We start from the raw sequence: 19,931 nt of genomic DNA on the forward strand, positions 1-19,931 counted from the left end.
TACTAAGTTTTGCTTTGCTCATTTCAATGCTTAGAGAGGGTTTTTCCCTCATCTTACCTCATTTGTTAGAATCTCCAGTATAGTGGTAAATGGAAGTAGAAACAAAATGCAGGATTTATAATTTTTAAGAAACACTTCTGAATGTTTCACTAAAACCCTACAATGCCTGTTGTCAGGTTAAAGAAGTTTCCTCTACTCTGTTATGAATTTTTTTTATCATAAATGCATGTGAATTTTATCTCATGTTTTTAGGAGATAAACATAAGGATTTCCTGGTTTAACTTGTTAATGTAGTGAATCATATTAATAGTTTTTTTTTTTTTTTTTTTTTTTTTAAATAGAGGCATGTTTTATTTATTTATTTGTTTGTTTGTTTGTTTGTTTTGTTTATACATGCACTGGGTACAGTCAGAAGCACGGGAGGGCGAGAGAATTCACCAGAGCCAGAGCGGGGGGCAGAGCAGGCAGAAGGACCGAAGTACACTGCTGAGGGGAGCAGCGGGCGGCAGGAGAGGTCTGCGCGCCATGTGGGACCCTCCTCCTGTGGCCGGGGAGCAGCCGGGGATCGAACCGGCGCCGCAGAGGCCGCGGCAGCTTCGCAACCCAGCGCTCAACCGCTGCGCCACTGGGGAGGCCCAATAGTTTTTTTTTTTAATTTGAAACATGGTTTAATGTGTTTTCTCACCTTTGCTTTGTCATAGTTCTTTGTTTTGTATGATTGCTAGGACAATGAGAAATGCTTAGTGGTTCTTGCAAAGCCAAGGCAACAAATTAATGGTGATCCAACTTGGGCTGACTTTATTTTCGCATACCATTTAATCCAAAAGGAAAGAATTTCTTAATAAATTTTCTCATACTTTCTGCTCCCCATCCATTTTTGCAAGTGAGGGATATTCGGATAAGGAATTAGAGCAGTGAGGTGGGGGATTGCAGGTAGAATAAGTGGAATCCAGTAATAGCAATGACATTTTTGGTTTTCAGTTTACCTCTAAGTAACTGCACAAGACTATATTATTGAAATTAAAGATAAGTTATTTTGGTGGCATTTGCCAGAAGAGAGCCTACTTTTAACTTAAAGGGCTTTTCTTTTATTTTTGGACAAATTTCCCAAATGTGCCCAAATGTGAGGTCAGATATTTAAATCAGAAAGAAAATGTTTTACGCTTGCCTTATTTCAAAATTAATATTAGACTTTGCTTTCAGTTAAACTGGGGAAACAGGCATCAAGTCTACCCTCCTGCCTTACAAATAAAAAATTGTACAACATATATAAAACAATATCACTCAAGGAACCAAACACAGCAACATGGTGACTACATGCAATTTTGTTTCCTGGATTGAGCTTGGAACAGGAAATGGATATTAGTGCAAAAACTGGTAAGGGACCTCCCTGGTGGTTCAGGGGTTAGGCTCAGTGCTATTACCACCACAGCCTGAGTTCAATGCTCAGCCAGAGAGCTACCCACATGGCGCAGCAGACCTCTCCTGTCTTCCTCACTGTTCCCCTCAGCAGTGTATATCAGTATATCTGCCTGTTCTGCTCCCCACTCAGTTTTGGTGAATCCTCTCAACCCCTGCACCTCTGGCCTAACCCTAGTTCTTTTTTTTTTTTTTTAAGACTTATTTATTTATTTATTTATACAATCACTGGGTACAGTCAGAAGCGCGGGAGGGTGAGAGAATTCACCAGAGCCAGAGCAGGGAACAGAACAGACAGACTGACGAAACACACTGCTGAGGGGAGCAGCAGGCGGCACGAGAGGTCTGCGCACGATGTGGGACCCTTGCTGGTGGCCGGGGATCAAACCAGTGCTGCAGAGGCTGCTGGCAGCTTCACAGCCCAGCGCTCACCTGCTGCACCACCAGGGGAGGCCCTACACCCTAGTTCTTGTATGCATAAAAAAACAAAAATAAAAACCAAAAACAGGTGAAACCCAAATAAAGTCTGGAGTTTAGCCAAAAGTAGTGCATACTGGTTTCCTAGTTTTGGCAAATGTATCATGGCAATAAGATGCTAACATTTTGGGGGAACTGGGTGAACTCTGTAATAATTTCCTAGCTTTTCTGTATATCTAAAAACATCCCCAATAAACACTTTATTTAAAAAAATACATGTACCAGGAACTGTGGAAGGACCAAAGAGATGATGACAACTTCTGCTTGTCATTATTAGCAAAGGTTTCAAGGAAGAGATAACTAGGTAAATAGAGTATATAAAGTTACAATGCGAGGGGCCTCCCTGGTGGCACAATGGGTTCAGACACAACCTATGAAGCTATCTGCAGCCACAGCAGCATGAGTTCGATCCCCAGCCAGGGAGCTACCCACATGGCACAGCAGGCCTCTCCTGACTCTCCCGCTGCTCCCCTCATCAGTGTATTTCAGTCTGCCTGTTCTGTTTCCCACTTTGTCTCTGGTGAATCCTCTCACCCCCCACACCTCTGGCCTGTACCCCCGTTCTTATATGCATAAATAAATCTTGAAAAAAAAAGTTACAATGGAAGGAGAAAAAAGAACACCTTTGAGGAAATTGTAAGCTGTTTATTGTTGCCCAGTGTAGGATATAGGTGTTTTGGGCAAGAGAAGAATAGTAGCTAAACAGAAATGAGTTTGGAAACTTAAGATCATCCTCTCCTAATGAGGGAATTGAATGCAAGCTGAGAAACTTGAACTTTATGTTACAGACATCCAGGAATGAGGAAAGTGATATCACTTGACTTGTGATTTATGAAAATATCTTTGATAGAAGGATGGAAGATGGTTTTATTTTAGAAAGTCTGACTAAAAGATTTTGAATTCTGAAAGAAGTCTATGGAAACCTGATTACCAGAACAGGAAGGAGGGGCCCACAGAAACAATAGACTGGGAAATTGTAACTCAAGCTCTGGAACAATTTTAGCATACACTATTCAACTTCTGCTTCAAGTGCTCAAGGATATATATGGTAGGATTATTCATTGTAACAATAACTGGAAACCGTGAATCCTTATTTATAACAGAATTGTTGAATGTTGGTGGTGTCTTCACATTCTAGAATGTTTTGTAGCCAATATGAAGAATGAGTTTCATTTATAATAGTTGATTAGGGGAGATTTACTTGATGTATTAAGAAAGAAAAGCAGAATGTGGAGGACCCTATGGCATATGATGCTATTTTTGTAAAAAAAAAAAAAAAGTAAATTAGAAAGAAACAGAAAAATCATATCTTAACTTTGATTTGGAGGGTGAGGAATGGCAGTTGAAGGAATGGGTAGGTGAGAGCAGATAAGACTTTTAAAAATAAAGGTCTCTATAGTATTGATAGATGTGATATGTAACAATTGTAAAGTTATACATGCACATACATAAATGTATTGAGAAATGCATGAAATAATGATCATTAAAATGTTAATGCTGAGGAGATGGACAAATTCCTACAACTCTACAATTACCCAAAGCTAGATAAAGAAGAAATAGAACACCTAAACAGACCAATTACAAGCAGCGAAATTGAAATGGTAATCAAAAACCTCCCCAAAAACAAAAGCCCAGGACCTGATGGATTTACAAATGAATTCTACCAAACATTCAGAGACGAATTAGTGCCTATCCTTCACAAACTCTTCCAAAAAATTGAGAAGGAAGGGACAATACCAAACACGGTCTATGAAGACAACATTACACTAATACCAAAACTGAACAAGGACAACACAAAAAAGGAAAACTACAGACCAATCTCCCTAATGAACACTGATGCAAAAATCCTCGATAAAATTTTAGCTATCAGAATCCAACAATGTATCCATAAGATAATTCACCACGACCAAGTAGGATTCATGCCAGGGACACAAGGATGGTTCAACATCCGAAAATCAATCAATGTTATCCAACACATCAACAACAAGAAATATAAAAACCATGTGATAATATCAATAGATGCTGAGAAAGCTTTCGACAAAGTGCAACACCCATTCATGATAAAAGCCCTTGAAATTCTTGGGATACAAGGAACATACCTCAACATCATAAAGGACATATACGACAAGCCAACAGCCAGTATCATTCTCAATGGTGAAAAGATGAAAGCATTTCCATTAAGATCTGGAACAAATCAAGGATGTCCACTCTCACCACTGCTTTTCAATATAATACTGGAAGTCCTAGCCAGAGCAATAAGACAAGAGAAAGACATACAAGGAATCCAAATAGGAAAAGAAGAAGTCAAACTATCACTATTTGCAGATGATATGATAATATACATAGAGAACCCCAAAAAGTCCACAGAAAAACTAATTGAACTCATCAATCAGTTCAGTAAAGTGCAAGGATACAAAATCAACATGCAAAAGTCAGTAGCCTTCTTATACACAAACAATAAATCTGAAGAAGAAGAAACCAAAAAAACCATCACTTTTATTATCGAAACAAAAAAAAATCAAATACTTGGGAATAAATCTAACAAAAGAGGTAAAGGACCTATACAAAGAAAACTATAAAACACTGTTAAAAGAAATAGAAGAAGACACAAAGTAATGGAAAGACATCCCCTGCTCATGGATTGGAAGAATAAACATTATTAAAATGGCCATCCTGCCAAAAGCAATATACAGATTCAATGCTATTCCAATAAAAATTTCAATGTCATTCTTCAAAGAAATAGAACAATTATTGATGAAATTCATATGGAATCACCAAAAACCCCGAATAGCCAAAGCTTTCCTGAAAAAAAAAGAAGGGAATGGAGGCATCACACTCCCAGATTTCAGGTTATACTACAAAGCCATAATCATCAAAACTGCATGGTATTGGAACAAGCACAGACACACAGACCAATGGAATTGAATAGAAAAATCCAGAAATAAACCCACAGATTTATGGTCAACTAATCTTTGACAAAGGAGCAAAGAATATGCATGGGAGCAAAGAGTTTGTTCAATAAATGGTGCTGGGAAAACTGGGTTGCTACATGCAAAAGAATGAAGATTGATCACTACCTCACACCATACACAAAAATCAACTCAAAATGGATTAAAGAACTAGACATAAGACCTGAAACCATAAAATACATAGAAGGAAATATAGGCGAAATACTACGTGATATGCACATCAAAGACATCTTTACAGACACATCACCCAAAGCAGTGTTAGTGAAGGCAAAGATCAACATCTGGGACTACATCAAATTAAAGAGCTTCTGCACAGCAAAAGAGACAATAGCAAAAACAAAGAGAAACCCCACCAACTGGGAGAACATTTTTGCACACAACACTAATGATAAAGGACTGATCACAAAAATCTGCAAAGAGCTGATGAGACTCAACAACAACAAAGAAAATGATCCTGTCATAAAATGGGCAGAAGAGCTAAAAAGAAACTTCTCTGAAGAGGAAATGCAAATGGCCAACAGGCATATGAAAAAATGTTCAACATCACTTGCAATCAGGGAAATGCAAATCAAAACTACCATGAGATACCATCTTACACTAGTGAGAATGGCACATATTAAAAAAACTAGCAACAACAAATGTTGGCGAGGTTGTGGAGAAAAAGGAACTCTCCTGCACTGTTGGTGGGGGTGAAAACTGGTCCAACCACTATGCAGAGCTGTGTGGAGATTTCTGGACCTACTAAACATAGAGCTTCAATATGATCCAGCAATTCCACTCCTAGGTATTTACCCAAAGGACACAGAAACATCAATTCCAAAGAGCACCTGCACCCCTATGTTTATAGGAGCACTGTTCACAATAGCTAAGCTTTGGAAACAACCCAAATGCCCAAAAATAGATGACTGGATCAAGAAGATGTGGTACCTATACACCATGGAATATTACTCAGCATTCAAAAAAGATAAACACATGCAATTTGCAGCAACATGGATGGCGCTGGAAGGGATCATGCTCAGCGAAATTAGCCAGAAAGAAAAAGAAAAATACCGCATGGTCTCACTCATAGCAGGAATCTAGAAAACTTAAATAAGGGACCAGGAAAATGAATAACTATAAGAAAGTGAAAATGAAAATCAACAGAAAACTATGAACCAGAGACACTCTATGGGGGGTGGGGGGCGGGGAGGGGAGGGATTGGGGTCAAAATAAGGGGGTTGCAATTGTATAGGGAATATAAAAATAAAATTTATTTAAAAATAAATAAATAAACTTTAAAAAAATGTTAATGCTTTCTCAGTGATGAAATCTTAGTGTTTCTAATTTTTATGCTTTCCACATCATTTATCCTTTTAATAGAACTCATTCAACCAGAAAAAAAATATACATAAAAAGCTATTCTAAGTGTGAAAAAGTCACCATCAAGCTTCTGGTGATGCTGGTGATCCTTTCAGCAGCACTTTCCTTATTTTTTCAATTATCCTCTGTGCCCATCAATGAGCATGGCACATGGTGAGTTTTCTAGCCTTACACAATATTTTCATTCTAGCATATCCTGTTCTGGGAATGTTTTGATTCCTTTTTTCACCATCTGCCACAGTAGTTCTGGTTCACTAAGGGTAGGCCATTGTTTTCTCCAAGCTTCCATAAACCATTTTAGCAGCAATTAGCACTGCCTCCCAAGCATCTAACTAGAATGTCAAATACTGTACCAAGGGTAAGTACACTTCCTTGGCAATATAGTCCCCTTCCTTTAGTAACAAACTGAGCAACACATTGCTACAGCCAGATGACATTATGACTTACCCCTAGTCTTTGGTTTGGAGGCTGGAGGGGAGGTGGGACTAGATCTGAGGACTGAAAGTAGGAGATGACATTAAATATCTAGCTCCCCAACAGCAATGGGAGTGATGAAGTCACTATATAATAGAAGCCAGATGGCCAGCGGTAATACATTGAGCACAATCACTCTAACGAACAGCAAGGTCAGAGCAGCAGCCAGAGACCACGACCCTTCAAAAGCTATAGAGTTGGGCCTCCCTGGTGGCACAGCGGTTGAGTGCTGAGTTGCGAAGCTACCCGCAGCCTCTGCAGAGCCGGTTCAATCCCTGGCAGCTGGGCAAGGGTCCCACATGGCACACAGACCTCTCCTGCTGCCCGCTGCTCCCCTCAGCAGTTTACTTTGTCAGTCTGCCTGTTCTGCTCCCCACTCTGGCTCTGGTGAATTCTCTCATCCTCCCGCACTTCTGACTGTACCCAGTGCTTGTATAAATAAAATAAAATAAATCTTTAAAAAAAAACAAAAAAAAAACAAAAGCTATAGAGTTAAGAGAACACAGAGTTCTCAGGAGCAAGATAGATGGGCAGACAACAGAGGTATTACTCGATCTTTACAGTCAAAATAAATCAAGGGTAGCTAAAGACAGAAACTAAGGACAGCTATTCCAATAAAGTCATGATCCATTGCCTGGTGTCCAAACATGAGCTAATTCTCAGACCTGGAATCTCTTGCCTAACAGAGAAGTCAGGTCCCCACAAGGGAAGACCCTGCAAAAGTATATAAAGGGCATATGGTCATTATTTCCTCAGTCCTTTCCAAAAGGGACCTATAACAATTGACCCAGGTAACTGATAGAAGGGAGAGGATATTTTGAAGTCTTTTGGATGCAGGGTACAAGTGACATTGAAACCTGGATGTATGGAATCCTAGCATAAGTTCAATCTGCAATGGGTACCCTGAATCCATGAATTCCCCCATGATCATTTTCCTGGTCCCAAAATGTATCATTGAAATGGAGATACTTGGTAGTTGGCAGAACCCCCACATAGGTTCTGTAGGGTAAGGAAAAATATCAGGCTTTTCTGCCCTCCCGCCATCAGGATAGAAGAGGGAATCTGTGATCCTGAATGCATGCCTGATGGCAGGCACCTGAAGTGGGTACACCTGCGCTAAGACTGTGCTTTTTAAGGGTGGCGTCACGGGGACGCCAGCAGAAGCAGAAGCCGAAGAGAAGCCAAGAAGCTGAGAACGAACAGAAGCTGGGAGACAAGCAGAGAAGGCCAGAGAGCCCAGATAGAGTGAAGACTTGCTGGGGGCTGGGAGGCCTGCCAGCCTCCCGGCCCCCCAGCACCCCTGCCTGCCATATGCCTGCTGAACCCCAATAAAAAGACCTGCAAAGAGCTACTAAGGACTCTGATTCCTCCTTTACCCAGTCTGCATGGGATCAGAAAACCTGCACCATGCCCATTCCTGTCCTTACAGTTTTCTTGCCTGTAAAGTAATAGTTAACATGGCAGGAAAAGTCAAAATGTGAAATTGTCTACCCCCCAGCCAAGACAACAAGATTAACGAAAAAAAAAAGTGCATCCTAGAAGGGAAATGACAGGTATTAGGATTACACTTTAAACACCTGAAGATGCAGGGTTGGTTGTTCCCATCAAATTCACTTTTAATTCACCAGTTTGGCTCCCACAAGAACCTTTCATGTAAGGGCAGGACTCCACATAAAATACAATGGGGCAATGGGAAATGAGAAATAAAAACACATATTTATTGTCTCTGAAATGATAGATATTTTAGGTTATTTGAAATGATAGGTTATTTTAGCAATAACCATTTGCAGACAAAAAAAAAAAAACAGGCTTGCACAAAAAATAGAAAGAAAAGGACAAGTACAGTGAAATAACAAGTCACTTTAAACAAAATGTAAACTGAGAGGGGGTCGACAGTTCAAGACCATATTGTAACAGGGGGGTCCCCAGGAAAGGGGGAGGTTCCCTGCCCCACCCAAGGGAGGGTGGAGCTGAGCAGGAAGAGGAGAAGCTGAAGAAGAGACTGAGGAAGGAAGCAGGATGGAGCCAGGAGACCTGGAGGAGGCGCATGGAGCCTAGAGACACATGAAGAAACTGTGCTTGTCTTTTGGTCGTAGACTGGGTGACACAGATGTGGGTGAGACCCATGGGGAGGTGACAATGGCAGCTTTTATCTTGATGTTGATTTTGCTCTTTTCCTTGCGGGCTTGTCCGGTTGTTTGTGACCCTTTTCTGTGGGTCCCCACTGGAAGATGCTTTAGACTTGTGGCAGGCCTTGGGGCCTTGCTCTGGGCCAATCCCATTTGGATGGACTTTTACCCACGAGGGGATGGGTAACTTTGGGTGCTTGATTTAGAAACTAGATTCTTTGCCTTACCTGTATTGTTTCCTAGTTTTATTAAAGTTCCTTTTCATTAAAGTCTCCTATGTTTTGTGTTGATGCGGCGGATGGCAGAACCCATTTAGAATAGGCAGGTTTGCGGGGTTTTGGGCTGCCCCTCTCCCCATCCTATAACAATATGACTAATAAGCTGATCTGGGGTTTCAACTCAATTCTCCAAGTCCTGTGCTATTTAAACCTAAGCAACATTTCCTCTGATGCTTCTCTAAGAATGTAATTATGCTCATCAAGATCTGTCATAATTCTGAAAGATTATTTTTTGAATTTGAAAGACAGGTGGAATGTCTCTGAATAATGGAACATGGCCCAAGGCTGGAATTTTGTTTTCTGCATTACAGCATTTTAAGGCCACTGGTGTGCTGTTCTTTAAGATGAAAATAATGTATCAGTGGAAGCTAAGTGAAAGAGAATAAGCTGGTCTCCAGGTGGCAGATGGTAAATGAAGTCAACAGGAACAACATTTCCTGTGGTCTTGATAATTCAGAAGCCCTCTATCTGCAACTTTCCTCTACCTGCAATTCCTTTTCCTTCTTTTCTTTCTCTTTCTCATTCTAAATAAACAGCTAGGCAGCCAGGCTGTGCTTAGGTAATCACAGAATAATACAATTAATGACTGTTGACAAGATTTCTGCTAGTACTTTATTTTCACACTTTTTAGTGTTTGCCCTTTAAAAGGAAATGAATACAGAGACTATTTTTTTGGCTGCCTTTTTCTTTGGCATACGGTATTTATGCCTTTAAAAACTTTTTTGTTCTTGTTCCAGGGCATCTCATTGATGAGAGTTATCAAAATGTAAATACAAATCAGTCACTAAGAGATTGCCTGAATACAGTGTGTTATTAGGAAAATGATCATGACAAGAAAACAATAACAAAGAGCAGCTTTAGGAAAAAGCCAGAGCAATTAGCTCTTTGAAGACAGGACTGTATTATGGACCCCAGAAATAATTCATCAAAGTCTGTTGCCCTGAATAAAATTAGATTTCCCTTTTAGCTTTGGTAAGAGGCCATTCCTGGAAAGGCAGCACTCAGAACATTTGGTAAAAAAAAAAAAAAAATATATATATATTATATATATATATATATATATATATATATATATATAATGTTTCTACTCACAGGAAGAGGAGATTGTAATGTTATTTCTAGCAGAGGATATTAGCATCAAGAAATCAGACATGCATCTTTTTTTTTATAATAAATTTTATTTTTATATTCCCCATACAATTTCAACCCCCCCATTTTGACCCCAATCCCTCCCCTCCCTCCACCCACCCCCCCAAAAGTGTCTCTGGTTCATAGATTTTTGTTGATTTTGATTTTCACTTTCTTATAGTTATTCATTTTCCTGGTCCCTTATTTAAGTTTTCTAGATTCCTGCTATGAGTGAGACCATCCGGTATTTTTCTTTTTCTTTTTGGCTAATTTCTCTGAGCATGATCCCTTCCAGCGCCATCCATGTTGCTGCAAATTGCATGTGTTTATCTTTTTTGAATGCTGAGTAATATTCCATGGTGTATATGTACCACATCTTCTTGATCCAGTCATCTATTTTTGGGCATTTGGGCTGTTTCCAAAGCTTAGCTATTGTAAATAGTGCTGCTATAAACATAGGGGTGCAGGTGTTCTTTGGAATTGATGTTTCTGTGTCCTTTGGGTAAATACCTAGGAGTGGAATTGCTGGATCATATGGAAGCTCTATGTTTAGTAGGTCCAGAAATCTCCACACAGCTCTCCATAGTGGTTGGACCAGTTTGCACTCCCACCAACAGTGCAGGAGAGTTCCTTTTTCTCCACATCCTCGCCAACATTTGTTGTTGCTAGTTTTTTTAATATGTGCCATTCTCACTGGTGTAAGATGGTATCTCATGGTAGTTTTGATTTGCATTTCCCTGATTACAAGTGATGTTGAACATTTTTTCATATGCCTGTTGGCCATTTGCATTTCCTCTTCAGAGAAGTTTCTTTTTAGCTCTTCTGCCCATTTTTTGACTGGATTATTTTCTTTGCTGTTGTTGAGTCTCATCAGTTCTTTGCAGATTTTTGTGATCAATCCTTTATCATTAGTGTTGTGTGCAAAAATGTTCTCCCAGTTGGTGGGGTTTCTCTTTGTTTTTGTTATTGTCTCTTTTGCTGTGCAGAAGCTCTTTAATTTGATGTAGTCCCAGCTGTTTATCTTTGCCTTCACTATCACTGCTTTGGGTGATGTGTCTGTAAAGATGTCTTTGATGTGCAAATCACGTAGTGTTTCGCCTATATTTCCTTCTATGTATTTTATGGTTTCAGGTTTTATGTCTAGTTCTTTAATCCATTTTGAGTTGGTTTTTGTGTATGGGTGTGAGGTAGTAGTCAAGCTTCATTCTTTTGCATGTAGCGACCCAGTTTTCCAGCACCATTTATTGAACAGACTTTCTTTGCTCCCATGCATATTCTTTGCTCCTTTGTCAAAGATTAGTTGACCATAAATCTGTGGGTTTATTTCTGGATTTTCTATTCAATTCCATTGGTCTGTGTGTCTGTTCTTGTTCCAATACCATGCAGTTTTGATGATTATGGCTTTGTAGTATAACCTGAAATCTGGGAGTGTGATGCCTCCATTCCCTTCTTTTTTTTTCAGGAAAGCTTTGGCTATTCGGGGTTTTTGGTGATTCCATATGAATTTCATCAATAATTGTTCTATTTCTTTGAAGAATGACATTGAAATTTTTATTGGAATAGCATTGAATCGGTATATTGCTTTTGGTAGGATGGCCATTTTAATAATGTTTATTCTTCCAATCCATGAGCAGGGGATGTCTTTCCATTTCTTTGTATCTTCTTCTATTTCTTTTAACAGTGTTTTATAGTTTTCTTTGTAAAGGTCCTTTACCTCTTTTGTTAGATTTATTCCCAAGTATTTGATTTTTTTTGTTTCGAAATAAAGGGGATGGTTTTTTTCATTTCTTCTTCTTCAGATTTATTGTTAGTGTATAGGAAGGCTTCTGACTTTTGCATGTTGATTTTGTATCCTGCCACTTTGCTGAACTGATTGATGAGTTCAATTAGTTTTTCTGTGGACTTTTTGGGGTTCTCTATGTATATTATCATATCATCTGCAAATAGTGATAGTTTGACTTCTTCTTTTCCTATTTGGATTCCTTGTATGTCTTTCTCTTGTCTTATTGCTCTGGCTAGGACTTCCAGTATTATATTGAAAAGCAGTGGTGAGAGTGGACATCCTTGTCTTGTTCCAGATCTTAATGGAAATGCTTTCATCTTTTCACCATTGAGAATGATACTGGCTGTTGGCTTGTCGTATATGTCCTTTATGATGTTGAGGTATGTTCCTTGTATCCCAAGAATTTCAAGGGCTTTTATCATGAATGGGTGTTGCACTTTGTCGAAAGCTTTCTCGGCATCTATTGATATTATCATATGGTTTTTATATTTCTTGTTGTTGATGTGTTGGATAACGTTGATTGATTTTCGGATGTTGAACCATCCTGTGTCCCTGGAATGAATCCTACTTGGTCATGGTGAATTACCTTATGGATACACTGTTGGATTCTGATAGCTAAAATTTTATTGAGGATTTTTGCATCAGTGTTCATTAGGGAGATTGGCCTATAGTTTTCTTTTTTTGTTTGTCCTTGTTCGGTTTTGGTATTAGTGTAATGTTGGCTTCTTAGAACGTGTTAGGTATTATACCTTCCTTCTCAATTTTTTGGAAGAATTTGTGAAGGATAGGCATTAATTCCTCTCTGAATGTTTGGTAGAATTCATTTGTAAATCCATCAGGTCCTGGGCTTTTGTTTTTGGGGAGGTTTTTGATTACCATTTCAATTTCGCTAATTGTAATTGGTCTGTTTAGGTGTTCTCTTTCTTCTTTATCTAGCTTTGGGTGATTGTAGAGTTGTAGGAATTTGTCCATCTCCTCTAGATTGTTGAACTTGTTTCCATATAACTGTTCATAGTAGTTATTAATTATTCTTTTGATTTCTGCTGTGTCCGTTGTGATTTCTCCTCTTTCATTTATTATCCTATTTATTTGTGCTTTCTCCCTTTTGCCCTTGTGAGCCTGGCTAGGGGTTTATCTATTTTATTTATTTTTTCGAAGAACCAGCTCTTGGTTTCATTGATCTTTTGGATTGTTTTTTTAGTTTCGATTTCATTTATCTGCTTTGGTTTTTATTATTTCTTTTCTTCTACTGGTTTTGGGATTTTTTGTTGTTCTTTTTCTAGATCTTTGAGCTTCAAGATTAGGTTGTTTCTTTGAGTTCTTTCTTGTTTCTTGATGTGAGCATCTATTGCTATATATTTTCCTCTTATTACTGCTTTTGCTGCATCCCATACATTTAGGAAATTGGTGTCCTCCTTGTCATTCAATTCGAAGAATTTTTTAATTTCTTCTTTTATCTCCTCGTTAGTCCAGTGGACTTCCAGTAGTGTGGGTTTCAATCTCCACGAGGTAGGAGAGTAACTTGCCTTCTTTTTATGGTTTATTTCTAGTTTGATGCCTTCATGGTCAGAAAAGATGGTTGGTATGATTTCAATCTTGGTGTATCTGTTGATGTTTGTCTTGTGCCCCAGTATATGATCGATCCTGGAGAATGATCCATGTGCGCTTGAGAAAAATGTATACTCAGATTTTTTTGGGTTTAGTGTTCTATATGTGTCTGTTAAGCGCAAGCACTCTAGATCCTTATTTAGAGCTTTAGTGTCTTTACTTATTTTTTGTCTTGTTGATCTATCCATTGTTGATAGTGGTGTGTTGAAGTCTCCCACTACGTATGTGTTTTCTCTGATGTCTGTTTTCAGAGATGCCAATAGTTGTCTAATATATTTTGGTGCTCCCTCATTTGGTGAATATATGTTAATGAGTGTTATTTCTTCTTGAAGTATTGTCCCCTTGATCATAATGTAATGACCACTGGGGTCTCTTTTTATCTTTTTAAGTTTGAAATCTGTTTTATCTGATATGAGTATAGCTGTTCCTGCCTTCTTTTTTGGTACATTTGCTTGTAGAATTGTTTTCCATCCTTTAACTTTGAGTCTATTTTTATCTTTTGTAGCTAAATGTGTTTCCTGGAGACAGCAAAAGGTTGGGTTTTGTTTCTTAATCCAGCCTGCAACTCTGTGTCTTTTTATTGAAGAGTTTAGTCCATTTACATTTAGAGTTAGTATTGATATGTTAGCATCTGTATTTGCCATTGTGTTTGTCTTTCCTTTGATTTTATTTATTTATTCTTTTAATAACTTTCTTTGGCCTTCTTTTGTTGTTGTTCATCCCTCTGAGGTTCTGGCTTTAGGACTCCTTGTAGTATTTTTTGGAGTGGGGGTTTAGTCGTAATAAAATTCCAGAGTTTCTGTTTGTCTGCGAAGGTCCTTATTCTTTCTTCAAAGAGGAAGGAGAGCTTTGCGGGATAGAGTATTCTTGGTTGGCATCTGTTTTCTTGGAGTCTGTTGACTATGTCCCTCCACTCTCTCCTTGCCCGTAGTGTTTCTTCAGAGAAGTCTGATGTCAGTCTGATTGGTTTCCCTTTGAATGTTATCTGTTTCTTCCCTCTTGTCAGTTTCATTATTTTTTCCTTGTCTTGGATTCTTGGGAGCTTTACTATTATGTGTCTTGCTGTATTTTTCCTTTCGTCATGGAAGTTTGGTGTTCTTCTTGCTTCTTGTATATCAATTTTCAGCTCCTTCTTTGCGTTTGGGAAATTCTCTTCAATTATATTCATGAATATTTTCTCTGTTCCTACATCTCTCTCCTCTCCTTCTGGGATTCCTATAACTCTTATATTTCCTTTCCTCATGGAGTCAGATAGTTCCCGAAGTCTTTCTTCGGTCTTTTTCCTTCGTACTTCTCCTTCCTTTTCTGTTTTAGTTCTTTTTATTTCTGTGTCTTCAAGAGTACTTATTCGTTCTTCCATTTCATCTATTCTGCTTTCCTTGCTTTTCCCAGAGTTCTTTAGCGTCTCCATTAATTCTTTGATCTCCTGCATTTCTTTTACTTCCCTCTTTAGGGACTCAATTTCATTCTTCTGGTCATTAATTATTTTCCCCTTATCATTGTTTTCCTTTATGACTTCTGTCAGTTTTTTAATCACAGCAATTTTAAATTCTCTATCTGGAAGGCTCAGAAGTTCTTCCAAGTTACTGTCGTTGCAATCTGGTAGATGGTTTTCTTTTTGTGGTGTGCTTTTTTGCTGAGGAGTTGCTGGGTTGCATGTGGTTTTTCTACTCCCTACTGCCTGTTTTCTAATTTGCCGTATTCCTTGTGACACTGTGTTGCTGGTACTGGCCGCCATCTTGGGCGACCTTCCCAGCTCACCACTGGCTCCTCTGGGGAACTTCTGCTGGGTTCACAAGTCTCCAGCAAAGAAAGGTCCCTGCTGCAAAATGGTGATGCGGGAACGCGCTCCCCTGCACGCCCGTTCTGCCCCAGTGGTGGGTGCTGCTCCCCTCTGGGCTGGAACTGCAGGCTAGAAGGCGCCCGGCATGGGCAAGCCTCCCAGCTTACTTCTGTCTCCTCGGTGAGCCTTCTGCTGGGTTCACACAGTCTCCAGCAAAGAAAGGTCCCTGGTGCAAAATGGTGATGTGGGAACGCGCTCCCCTGCACGCCCGGTCTGCCCCAGCGGTGGGTGCTTCTCCCCTCTGGGCTGGAACTGCAGGCTAGAAGGCACCTGGCATGGGCAAGCCTCCCAGCTTACCTTTGTCTCCTCGGTGAGTCTTCTGCTAGGTTTACAGAGTCTCCAGCAAAGAAAGGTCCCTGCTGCAAAATGGCGATGCGGGAACGCGCTCCCCTGCACGCCCGGTCTGCCCAGACATGCATCTTACAACAAAGCTGCAGGCATCCCATCTTCCCCCTCTCCCAATACACATAGTCTTCAATATTTCAAATATGGTGTTATTTGGTTTAACTATAGTTCTTTTCTCATTCCTTTCGTCCAGCATAGGGATCAATCAGACTCCAAAGTATAAGCTGAAGCAAAAAATAGTAAGGATAGCCATGTTTGGGGAATGTTCTTATGCATTTCTTCACTATTTTCTTCTTGTCTATTTCCTTTATTTGCATACTCAGTGCCATTAAACTGTTATATGTTTACTCATTTTGAAGTGACATGGGAAAGCTTTTGGTATATCTTGCTAATGATTATCTTACCAAGGAGTTTAGTTCACAATATGATCCAGAGGGCTGACCCAGTCTGCAAGGGACCTTCCAAAGCTCAGGGAACAGCTGTGAGGATTCATGTTCTGAGCCGGAGCCAAGGCCACATGTAGACACGCCACGGGTGAGGATATAAGGATGACCTCTGGTCTTTCTTCCATGCCATATTCTGGATCAACTGTCTTCATCTCAAACTCACTGTCATGAAATCTGACCTCCTTTCTTTCTATTTTTTTTTAACCATTTATTTATTTATGCATACAAGAACTGGAGTGCAGGCCAGAAGTGCAGGAGGGGTGGGCGGGGGGGGGGGCAGCGGGTTGAGTGAGAGGATTCACCAGAGACAGAGTGGGGAGCAGAACAGGCAGATCTACTAAAATACACTGCTGAGGGGAGCAGTGGGCAAGACAGGAGAGGTCTGCTGTGCCATGTGGGTCACCTCCCTGGCCCTCTGGGGAATCGATCTCATGCTGCAGTGGCTGGCAATAGCTTGATAGTGCTATGCTTAACCCCTGTGCCACCAGGGAGGCCCCCACCTCCTTTCAAATTGGTTCTCTTCCCAATTTCTAGATTTTTTTAGAGGCAGTTTTGTACAGTGGAAAAAAAAGTTGAAACGAGGGGGAAAGTGGGGTTGAATTACAACCCTAAAACTATGATTTTTAAGCAAATGGTTTATTCTTCCAGAGGGTCAATTTCCTCCCTGTAAAATGCTGATGAACATTTCTAGGGTATGGGATTGTAGGTAGTTAACAAGATAGCATTTCTAAGTGTTTATTCCAGCACATGGAATGAAACAAGTATTAAATAACCTGTGTTTCCTCCCTTCTCCCCTCTGCCAATGGCACAGCTACTATAGCTGTATCACTGCTGTCTGTACTGGATCAGTGCTACTTGTCCAAGCTGGACATGTCAATGTCAGTTTTCCCTTTTTCTCCCCCTTACCTTAAAGCCTATCACCAATTATGGCATATTAGAACTAACAACAACCTTAGGAATCATAATAATCTCATTTATTGACCAAATACAGAGACATGTCACTGATTATTCTAGCAATTTTTCTCCTGTGTCAATTCAATAACAGTTGTTATTTAGCAATGGAACTTGGTACTTAAAACTTGGCAATCATATTGAACAAAAAAAAAAGAATTAATCAACTATGTAGTTAATTCAGGATGATGTGTAAACACAATTTCAGCCTTATAAGTCAGTTTCTATTTTCTATGACTTTTTATAACTCAGAGTTTTATTTGGCAGAATTTCCCCCATCCAGGTATGTCCCTTCCCTGTTTGCCATTCATGGGGAGAGAAATCTTTCTGAGAGTTAATTGGAGAAGAAAAGGATCGTAGAAGCAAAACAGAAAGAAAAAAAAAAGGAGATAATTCCAAAGGAATTTTAAAAAACCTAATAATTGACTAGTTAATAAGTGACCACATTACACAAGGATACAAAACCATGCTCTAGCAATATAGTACATGGTGTACAAGTGCGTCATAGTAGAAAATCCCAGAATCACTCTACTAAACAAAATAAGAATTGTATAAATTCATGAGGTGTTCTTTAATGCACAGCTATTCTTCCTGTTATATTCTGTGTTGAGTGCTCAAGCATAACCCAAACATCCTGTCTGATACCTTTAATATCTTCTCCCACTTACGTTCCATGTACAAGAGGAAAATAAATTATCCAGGGCTAATATATTTCATATGTGTTAAATATACCTTCATAAAGACTCTTTACTCTCCATAGCTACTAAATACACATATGTGTATATTTGTATATTCAATATACACATATATTTAAGATTCTCCTAGCAATAAAACTAGATCCAGATAAGCAAGAATCTGATTATAGTGAAATTTACTATTTCTTAGGACAACATGGGAAGTTTCTGAAAGAGCTGACCTTCAAACTTGAACATTTTGCTCCCCAGTCCAGTACACTGGCTTGACTTCACATGGTGCAAACAAGTTGGGGGAACGGCCCACCACCCTCTAGACCTCTGTTGGGTTACCTCTGAAATGCAGAGACATGCTTCTCGCAAAAGAGGACAGTAGCGATGAGGACTCCAAAGCTGTAAAGCTTCATCCCAATGTGATTTGCTCTAAAACCAAGTTCTCTGAAGAAGGTTCTATGCAATCAGCTATCAGGGCTGATTGCATAGAACCTTCTTTACACACTGGTTAAAATATAATGACCTGTTCCTTCTCATTTCTGTGGATCAATCAGCTTAGCTTCCTTTTCCGCTCTCAAAAAAGAAAGTTTGACAAAGGTTGTTTTTAATTGAGACTAGAAAATATTTAACTTGTCAGGGAAGATGAGGCGAACAATAAAAAGGCAGTAATATAATGGGAGAGTGTCTGGTCTTTGAAGGAGATGGAGGGAAGCAAAAATCTGCCACCCCCCAAATTGATCTTTTTGAGAAAAATTTGATCTCATGGGAGAAACTCTGAGGGTTGGTGGAGTTTGCTTTTGATGTTTCTGTGTAAACCTCCCTGCAAGAGGGATTTCTTTGTAAGAGCGGATCATTCTAAACTCGAATGATTCACAAAAGTTCGAAAGAGAAGATATGTAAAAAGAGACATCAACAAAACTATTCTATATGAGAGTAATGATGTCATTATCCATTTGTCATTATCCATTTGTTAAAATCCACAAAATGTATAACACAGAGTGAACACTGATTTTAGTTTGATGAATACTGATTCATATCAATATTGAATCAATATTGATTCATCGACTGTAACAAATCATGCAGCACTAATACAAGATGTAAATAGTTGGGGAAACTGGGAAACTTGTATTTTCCCAACAATTGTTCTGTCAACCTAAAGCTGTCCTGAAAAATAGTTTATTAATTTATTGGAAAGGTGACAGTGTTAAAATGAAACAAAATAAGTTCAATCAATGTAAAAGCTCTAAACTGGTTAAAGATCAACTGGGATTGATAACAGTTGTTACTAATATGAAAGTCATTTATGAATTATGGGTGCCTTGGTGGAGGGGTGTGATATGGTGGCATATACCTGAAGGGGTGGGATCCTATATTTCTGAATCATATACAATGTTGTAGACCAAAGTCACCTTAAAAATAATTTAAAAAAAGACAATAAAAGAAAAGGAATAATATCATGAAAGCATAAAGCAAAATGTGATGGTAATACAATGACAAATAAATAAAAATAGGAGGATTTTAGCAGACTACCATTTTCCTATGATAGCTGTGTTGGGTAAGTAAAGTATCAGGCTTTTCTGCCCTCCTGCCATTAGGATTGATGATGGATCCTTGCAGTCCTGAATGCATGCCTGATGGTAGGCACCTGGATTGGGGTGTGGGCATACGTAGGTGGATACACCTTGGCTGAGAGACTGGGCTTATAGGGTGGCATCACGGGGATGCCAGAGTGAAAGATGCAGAGTGAAAGAGAAGTAGGGGCCACGAGAGAATGCCAGAGGGCCCAGATGGAGTGAAGATTTGCCAGGGGCTGGGGGGCCTGCCAGCATCCCAGCCCCTCAGCCCACTGTGTACCTGGTAAACCCAATAAAAGCCACTGAGGGCTCCAGGCTCTCCTTCACCGGTCTGCTCGCGTCATAGGGATCCTGCTCTGTGCCTTCCTGGCACTACAAGCTGAAATAGATAAGACAAGACATAGAGACATAGGGTCTGTATCCCAATGAGGAACAGTCCTTTTTCCATAAAAATTTGACCTT

General features: G+C 39.4%; 1 protein-coding gene across 1 annotated transcript in view; it reads right to left on the reverse strand.

Annotated features, from left to right (window-relative positions):
- Positions 1-18,308, reverse strand: part of CPB2 (carboxypeptidase B2) — a 51,546-nt gene extending 33,238 nt beyond the window's left edge. The window contains exon 1 of the mRNA XM_037526805.2: positions 18,235-18,308. Within this exon, the coding sequence (XP_037382702.1) occupies positions 18,235-18,308 (74 nt within the window). The remainder of the gene's footprint in view (positions 1-18,234) is intronic.
- Positions 18,309-19,931: the final 1,623 nt, after the last annotated feature.

Source organism: Talpa occidentalis, unplaced genomic scaffold (genome assembly GCF_014898055.3).
Source record: "Talpa occidentalis isolate TD23 unplaced genomic scaffold, MPIMG_talOcc4v2.1 talOcc4.5, whole genome shotgun sequence".
NCBI lineage: Eukaryota > Metazoa > Chordata > Mammalia > Eulipotyphla > Talpidae > Talpa > Talpa occidentalis.